At 39.4% G+C, this 8,455-nt stretch overlaps 1 protein-coding gene across 3 annotated transcripts in view; it reads left to right on the top strand.

Annotated features, from left to right (window-relative positions):
• GPBP1 (GC-rich promoter binding protein 1) overlaps positions 1-8,240 on the top strand; it is a 14,694-nt gene extending 6,454 nt beyond the window's left edge. For 2 of the 3 annotated variants that reach the window (XM_008942900.1, XM_008942901.1), the window contains exons 5-10: positions 801-985; positions 1,150-1,290; positions 1,760-1,924; positions 3,748-3,932; positions 6,822-6,924; positions 8,030-8,240. In XM_008942900.1, coding sequence (XP_008941148.1) covers positions 801-985; positions 1,150-1,290; positions 1,760-1,924; positions 3,748-3,932; positions 6,822-6,924; positions 8,030-8,188 — 938 coding nt within the window. In that variant the 3' untranslated portion in view covers positions 8,189-8,240. The remainder of the gene's footprint in view (positions 1-800; positions 986-1,149; positions 1,291-1,759; positions 1,925-3,747; positions 3,933-6,821; positions 6,925-8,029) is intronic. The other variant, XM_008942902.1, reaches the window with a different exon arrangement.
• Positions 8,241-8,455: the final 215 nt, after the last annotated feature.

Here is an 8,455-nt window from a genome sequence, read left to right as displayed (position 1 = left end):
AGCCTGTCCAGGTCCCTCTGGATGGCCTCCCTTCCCTCCAGCGTGCCAGCTGCACCACACAGCTCGGTGTCGTCAGCAAACTTGCTGAGGGTGCACTCAATGCCACACAGTCTTTTCATAAAGTTTAATGAGAGCTAAATATACAGTTATCACAAATGTTTTGTAACATTTACCTGGTAAACGAAGCTAAAGTCACACTTTCAAAGTAGTTTTTTTGAAATGTAGGGTATGGTGACTCTGCCTGTGAAATAGAAATGCTTACAGGGAGAGAAGATAATCTTGGAAAAGACAGTTAATACTCCACTGGAATGCATGTGTGTAAAAATAAAATACATTTTTCGCTTTTTGAAAACTTCAGAACTGTTTTTAAGAGATGCTCTTTAAAACTGTTCAATGTCAGTTACTTGATAAATAACTTTATAAATGTGATAAATATTTAAGAGAATTCTTTTAGTAACCTTAAAGGAAAATGCAAAAACAAGAATCCATTTCAAAGACTAGGTTGGTTAACCATAAGGAACTAATACGTTTTGATTTTATGTTTGCAAACAAAAGCTGTAGCTTTTTTAGCTCTGTAGCTGGCTTCTTTAAAGAATATTTAGGGAAAGTAAAATTCCTGTATTGCCAAGTAGAAAATGAAACGGAATGTGTGCTTGTGTCATTTGTGAAACTAATACTGGACTAAGTTCCTGATTTATGCCTCTTTGCTCCAAACCATATGGATATGCAGTACCTTCTGAACTAGAAACTTAAGATTGTATGCACATGCACACACAAATATATACTCCTTTCTTTTCCAGATTACCCTTTGCACACTAAGCCTACATCTCCGAGAATGCTGGCCATGAAAACGAGCAGCTCAAAAGGACTGCAGACAGCCAGGTTCCCAGTCTCAGGAAGTCTTCCTTCACAGCCAGTAAGGAATGGAACTGCCACAAGTATTTACAGAACGTTATTCCCTAAGCCTGTCACTCCACCAGCAAAGGTGAGTCGTGGATACCAGTGGCATGAACAGCATGCTGAAAAAAAAATCGTGTTGTAATTCTGAACGTGCTTTGATTTCCTTATACATAGTAATTTCTCTGAAGGTTCATGAAAGTAATTCTGTAGTTCATGACTCTTTAAATTTCTGTTTAAAATGTTGTTTAGTCTACACAGTGGAAAAGCCAAGCGAAAGGAAGTAAATGTGGGAATCCATTTCCTCTCAAATCTGCGTATGGTGTTCGCAATTTCAGTCCTTTCAAATCAACTGCCAAGGCAATTAATGTGTCACAGAAGTCAGTGAAAGAGGTAAAGCTATATTTGTAGTTTTTATCAAATCTATAAAATGTCCAATTTGGTTAGATAAAGGGATCATTAAGTTTTATGCATAATTGTATTAAATAAGTATTTTGGAAGTTAGTGCATGAGAAAAATGGAAGAAACATCACTGAACTCCCTGCACAGTTTTCTTTGTACGTTTGATTTGGAGTAAAAATGGTGCATTAGGAAGTATAACCTGATCGTTTGAACGAAAACTGCATAGGGCATGATACACTTCAGAAGGTCCGCTGCTTGTTAGCAGTGCTCCATAAACATGCGTCTCTGGGTTTCATGTGAGAACTATACATACTGAAATACAAAGCAGAGCTCCTCTCTGCTTTTGACTGTAGGTATATGTGAAAGCTGAAGCTACAGGTGCCAGGGTGGTTTTTTGTCTTTCAAAGTTTTCTAAATGAATAAACTTGATATTCCTTCTTTTTCTCACTCCCAAAATTAGTGTCATCGGTCAAATTCCTCATCTCCTGTTGACAAAGCCGAACAGCCTCGTTTAGTAAAATCGTCAAGAATTCGGACTGACAAGAAGAGTGAATTTTTGAAAGCTTTGAAACAAGACAGAGTGGAAGAGAAACATGGAGATGAGAATGATGCTGGGCAGGAGAAGGTAGTTTTGTTCATACCTATTTTGTGCTCATACTATATTGTATGACCTACTGCTGGCAGTAGTAGTTTTCAGATGCACCATAAACTGCTTTTTATTTTGCTGTAAGCAGCTGTTATGTCATGGCCCTGGATCTCTAAATGAAAGGAAGGATTTATATTTTAATGAATTTAAAAAAATTATTCCAAGTACTACTCTTACTTGAGTACTTCTTAGTAGTTTCATTTTTCTTTCTGCAGTATCTGTTCATAAATATTAATGACTCAGGTACATCTCTCTTCAGTAACAATAAAAAGAGTAAATTAAGCATAGAACATTAACATCATCACAGAATCATAGAATTGTTTAGGTTAGAGTAGACATTTGAGATCATTGAGTCCAGCCATTACCTAACACTGCCAAGTCGACTGCAAAACCATGTCCCTCAGCAATATGACTTTTATATGCATCCACGGATGGTGATTCAACCACCTCACTGGGCAGCCTGTTCCAGTGTTTGATAACCCCTTCTGTGAAGAAGTTTTTCGTAATATCTAACCCAAACTTCCCTGGGTGCAACTTGAAGCCACTTCCTCTTGTTTTATCATTTATTACTTGTGAGAAAAGACTGGCACCCACTTCTCTACAACCCGTTTCCAGGTACTTGTAGAGGGGGATAAGGTCTCCCCTGAGCCTCCTTTTCTTAGGCTAAACAACCCCAGTTCCCTCAGCTGGCCCTCATAAGACTCATGCTCTAGACCCTTCGCCAGATGCATTGCCCTTCTTTAAACATGCTTGAGCACCTCAATGTCCTTCTTGTAGTGAGGAGCCCAAAACTGAGCACAGTACTTGAGGTGTGGCCTCACCAGTGCTGAGTACCAGGGGGATGATCCCTTCCCTAGTCTTGCTGACCACACTGTTTCTATACAAGCCAGGAGGCTGTCGACCTTGGCTACCTGGGCACACTGCTGGCTCATCTTCAGCTGGTTGTCAGTCAGGACCCCCAGGTCCTTTTCCACTGGACAGCTTTTCAGCCACGCTTCCTCAAGCCTGTAGCACTGCATGGAGTTGTTGTGGCCCAAGTGCAGGACTTGATACATTGTTTTTACAGTTGGTAAGACTTCTGAGTCTGTTTGGCTTGTTACTAAACAAGGCTGCTGAACGAGTAAAATGAAACGTCTGGTTTATAGGATTAAAGACCTTTTAATATTTGAATGAACCTGAACAGTCTGGTTTCTGCGTAAACTTTCTTGCTAGTTCTTATTTCATGGCTAGTAAGTACCATTGCTGTTAACAACAGCCTGAGAAGCTGTGATGAATGCATGTGTGTAGGGGAAGTTGTTGTCTTAATTTAAAGAGTAGTGTTCTTCTGAACTTGTGGCAGTTGAATTTGCTCGTTGTGGTATGGTGGCTGTGCCCTGTCCTGCCCCTTACACAAAGTAAAGTTGAGAACTGTTACACTTTCAAACTTCTCCTGACACAGGTGGCTCTGACATTTAATTAGCTACATTGTTGGTAAGTCCAGCATACCAGGTGTTACTTCTGCAAGTATGGAAGGCAGCTTACCTAAGTTTGAATTTTAAGGTATGCTTAAGACTTCATAGAAAAAAGTTTGAGGCAGAGCTTGGGAGTTACTTTCTACATTACTTGATTAGTGACATAACTTAATATTTGTGTAGTAACCAGGTATTGCAAACTCTAGAAGTATGAACAGAATTGCCTCCAAAGTAGCAAAGAGTGTTTGCATTTAAACTTAAAACACAGTCACTGAATTGCAGCACTTGGATATGTTAACTTGTGACTGGAATTTGCTTTTAAACTTTGTAATATATAATTTTTTTTGACAGAATGATGAATCCTTTAACTTATATAATAGCAACAGTCCTCATCATGAGAGAGATGTAAACCAAAACTTTGAAAATGAAATTCCACAGGAGAAATGCAGTGATTCAGTTACATCTCAACAGATCATTCCATCTTCAGCTTTCTCTCAGGCAGATGTTCTTTCAAGCTCACTTGAGGCAGAGCACAGGTATGTGCTTTATATAATATAAAGAATGTTCTTTAATGATAAGTGAACATGTCATAAATTCTAACTATTTCAGAAGTCAGAATCTGAAAACTGAGAACACATGTTTAATAGCACTGTTAAAGTTTAACTTCTAGGTATGTACTAATTTAATATGGAATATGCTTTGTTTCTACTAGATTTGTGTACCGACTTAAATTTACCTTACTAAAAGTTTGACTTAAACTTACTTTACTAAAAGTTTGATGTATTTCCTTATAAAGAAATAAACTGCATAGTAGCTTTTTCCCTCTGATTTTGATCTGCTTGTCTAGGAGGAACAATACATGTAATTGCTGTTTGTATTAATAATTCAAATGCTACATCTCATGTAAAACTCCAGTGAGTTTTTCTTTATTGTTAAATGATTTAATTGTGTCAGAGATATCAGAAGACAATAGAAAGAGAAAAGTAACTTCAAAAAAGGCATGAAACAATTCTAATGTCTCAAAAGTAACTGCAGTAGCAACTGGTAGAGGTTGGAATGCTGCTACTGGGAAACCATTACTCAATCTGGAGATAAGCTTGTTATAAGCTCTTCCAGACTCTTACTGTTTCCTCAACTACAGAACTGCAGTGATTAGATTTTGATGTTGTTGTTAGAGTTGTTGTTTTAGTGACAGATTATACATACACACTGGACTGGAGAACTTTGCCTTTTGTAGTACCTGCAGTGGAAGCTTTAATGACCTCTTATCTGTCATGGGTATGAGAAGTGAAATACAGCCTGCTCTGCTCAGTCTTTCCCACCATTGGCTATGGAGACAGAAATCTTTGGCCACTAGAGGCTGCTGATCATTTTTTTACTTTGGCCACTAGATGCTGCTGATCGTTTTTTAACTTTAAGATGTGAGTAAAATCTAACTTGATTTTTCAATTCAGATTACTTTGAATGCCCTTCATAGGGTTTCTAGGCAAGTGTCTTAACTTTGTGGTGCCTCAGAGGGGCTGTGTCTCCATGCTGTCCCAGCCCTTTTCCTGTAACCTGTGTGCACGTAGACAGGTGGTTATGGTAACCCTTTTTTTGTAATTTTTACTTAAGTGGCCATATTAATTCACACAGTACTTGCACATATGTTGTAATAGTATTGGCACACCTTGTAAAAAATACATCTTTGGCTTTCTTCTGGAGAAGTTTCCAACATGCAGCCGTCTTGTTGGTCTCAAGTTTGCTAATCTGAAGATAAATTTTTTTACAAAGTTCATTCTAGGAGCCTAGTGTCACTTCAGAGGGACAGTGGTACTGCTACCTTTGGATAATGTTGCTTAAAAGTTAATTAGCCATTGCCCTAAACTTTATTTACATTAACAGGAGCTCTGTAACTATCCACCTGATTGTACATAATATTCTTAACATCTTAGATTTTTTTGTAGTAAAGCTTTCTAACTCAAATTACTGTTGCCAAAACTGTAACTATCATTGAACTGTATTTAACATCACCAGTCTTTTTCTGTATGTCTATACAAATGCATATATTCTCTTAGAAGAGAGTGTTTGATGACTTGCATATTATTTCTGCTGCTTCGTGCAGATTTAATTGTTCCTGGCTGTCACATTGTCTGATTCGGTCTAAATATTGCAGAGGATGTAATTTCTATTTCTTTTACTGTGCTGTTACAGTAGCACTGTTCTCCTCTTCTCTATCTGCAATTCCAGTCTTTTATTATGGTTTTAACAACAGTCACAGCTGTCACTGGTCACTTGCAAGGTTGCTCAGTGCACATCCATAGTGTTGGGACCTAGAGTTTTTTGTGGGGAAGGTTACATTGAAGGGCATTTTTTTTTTTCTGACATCGTGCTAAATGAAGTACCTGACACATGACATCGACTGTGAGTTTGTCTTACTCTGTGTTTTAATATATTCACCCTTCTTCAGCTCTGTGTGTCAGATTCTTCTGTCAGTTCTGGCATTTGCTTTAGAAACCACTTTATTTTTTGTGAAATAGCTTTAACCTCCTTTAACATTTAAGGTCAACAGGTGTGTGGTTTGCCTGTAGAAAGTACTAATCCTTTTGGCAAAAACTTTGTAGTAAGAGAACTTACTTACCTTAATTTTTAAACATCACAGTGTCTTCACTCTTGGATGATCCCCATTCCCACAGCATCTTCATATGTAAAACCACTTTCTTCCTGTACTGATGGTGTTGTCATACTTCTGACACTAGCTAAACCAGGTTGATTGTTGCGTCTTTGGATTTCTCAAGCTTCGTCATGAGAAGAATCTGTCTCTTGTTACTTTTCCTCCCCTCATCCCAAGGCTGACTCCTGTGTGGCGTCTGTCTGTACTGAAATATCAGCATCTGCTGCTGGGTGAGGCTCAATTGCAAAGAAGCCTGTCCTGGCTCTGACAATGGCATGTCCTTGAAAAAGGAAAAGATACGTGAGGCTGTTGCATCCTGAATTAGTTCACCTGCAGGGACAACACCCTCTAGTATTCCTTGTGGATGCTCTGTTATCCAGGAAAACCTGCAGATTCCTTCAGTGTGAGTCTTTGTGTCTTCATACTGCTTTCAAGGGGGTACGCCACTGCTCCGCCAGAGCAGCTGTGCAAAGGAAACACATTCTGATTTTCCATCTGACACAGATTTCTTGCCTTAAAAAGAAGATGTGTGTTTTACCACATGTAGCAGTAAGGCAGTGTCGTCTGTGAAGGACCTGAGAATGTTTTAACTTGTACGCTTTGTGCATCTTCTGTAAGGCTTTTAACCTACTTTTATGTAAGTGCTTGTTTCAAAAAAATGATGGACTCATTAATCCGTTTGTTACCAATCTTCTCACATACATGTAGGCAGAACTTGGAACGTCTGAGTGTGCGTAGCTAACTCCTTAATGCTGTCCTTTTTAATTTAAAGGTTGTTAAAGGAGATGGGCTGGCAGGAAGACAATGAAAATGATGAAGCATATGCTCCACTAACAGAGGAAGAGATGAGAGAGTTCCAAGTCATTACTGAACAGGTAACTCCAAGTTAATGTTCCATTATGAACTTGTAATTGGCTACCCTGAAAGCCTGCTTTTGAGGAGGGTCTGCAGTAATTTTGATAGTTAGGGGTGTTGCTGTTTCAGTCCATTTCAGTATTGTGCCTTTGGAAGAATCATTGCTTTAAAAAGACAGAAGACCACTAGCCTCTGGGAGTAGGTAAGGCCTATTCTCAAAATATTAGGGAGTGCTTCTGCGTTATTTCAGCACTGCTGGTAGTAGAATTACACGAGCTTTCCATCTCCCTAGGTTAGCCTGAGGAAAGGGAATTTTCTTTCACAATTTTTATGTAGTTTCTTTGGTTCTATAAAATCTGAATTTTCTCTGTTGCCAAGTGAGACACTAGTAAGAAAGTCCAAAAAGGCAACCCAGACTCACTTTTTTTGTAAATTAGGGGTGTATACACCCGGCGGGAGTCAGTGAGGACGGACTGGAAGGGAGAATCTTGTGCAGTGTTCAATTGGAATGTTTGGTATTTCCATTAATCTGCCACATACGTATTAATTAGGGCGCGTTGGAATAGTTAGCTGTTAAATGCTTGGCTTGCTGCCCAGCTCTTCTGCACTACGTGTGGAAACGCAGTAATTAATTTCTTGTTGTAGAATCAGTTGTTTCCTTTCTCTCCAGTGTCTTTGACTCTCCAGCCGCATCAGGTAGACGGGTTGGGACAATCATTCCTTCCTGCTGCTTCACCTCCTCTGGGCCCCTTCCTTATTGCAGACCCCGCCCTCACCACAGATGTCTGTAGTGCTGTGGAAAAGGGACTGCCTTGCAGGAGAGACGGTGGGGGAAGGGGGGGGTCGCTGGGGCTGGGTGTCTGAGGAAGCGGATGGGAAGAGGGTAAGCTCTCGCTGGCTGCAGGACCTGAGCACCATTGCAGGTGCTTGGATGCAGCTGGCTGGCCCGGAAGCGAAGGCTTTCAGGGGAGTTTTCCTTTGTGTGCATGTATATATGATAAGGTACTGCTGTTCTTCTAATATAGCCCAGAGATGAAGATTGAAGATGTAGAGAATGTTGGAATGCAACAGATTGTTGTGTTTAGCTGCTTCTTTCTCTTGATATGCCTTTTTTTGTCATTTCAGTTTAAAAAAAATGGCCTTCGAAAAAATGGCATTTTGAAAAATGGCCTCATACGTGATTTTAAATTTAACCCCTGGAAAAACAGCACTTTCAAACCTCCTTTGGAGAATGAGGATTCTGAGACGAGCAGCAGTGATACATCAGATGATGATGATGTGTGAAGATCTCTTGTCATCTGCAGAAGCCTGTTCTGATGTCTCAAAAATTTGGGGATATGTTGTCCAAATAAAAGTTTTAATTTGTGTAGTAACGTACCCATTGTAAGATAGCTCCCATCATAAGAATGATGGGAGTTATCTCTGAAGAAAGCAACAAATGTTGTGTTGGGTTTGTTCAACATTACTGTCATTTCTTTTTAAACAAATGTAGAATGAAGTCTTTGGTGGACCCAGTATTTACTTTTATCACTGAAGCATTTTTGACTAGCA

The sequence above is a fragment of the Merops nubicus genome, unplaced genomic scaffold, assembly GCF_000691845.1.
Source record: "Merops nubicus isolate BGI_N331 unplaced genomic scaffold, ASM69184v1 scaffold876, whole genome shotgun sequence".
NCBI lineage: Eukaryota > Metazoa > Chordata > Aves > Coraciiformes > Meropidae > Merops > Merops nubicus.
This window is presented reverse-complemented; position numbering and strand designations above follow the sequence as displayed.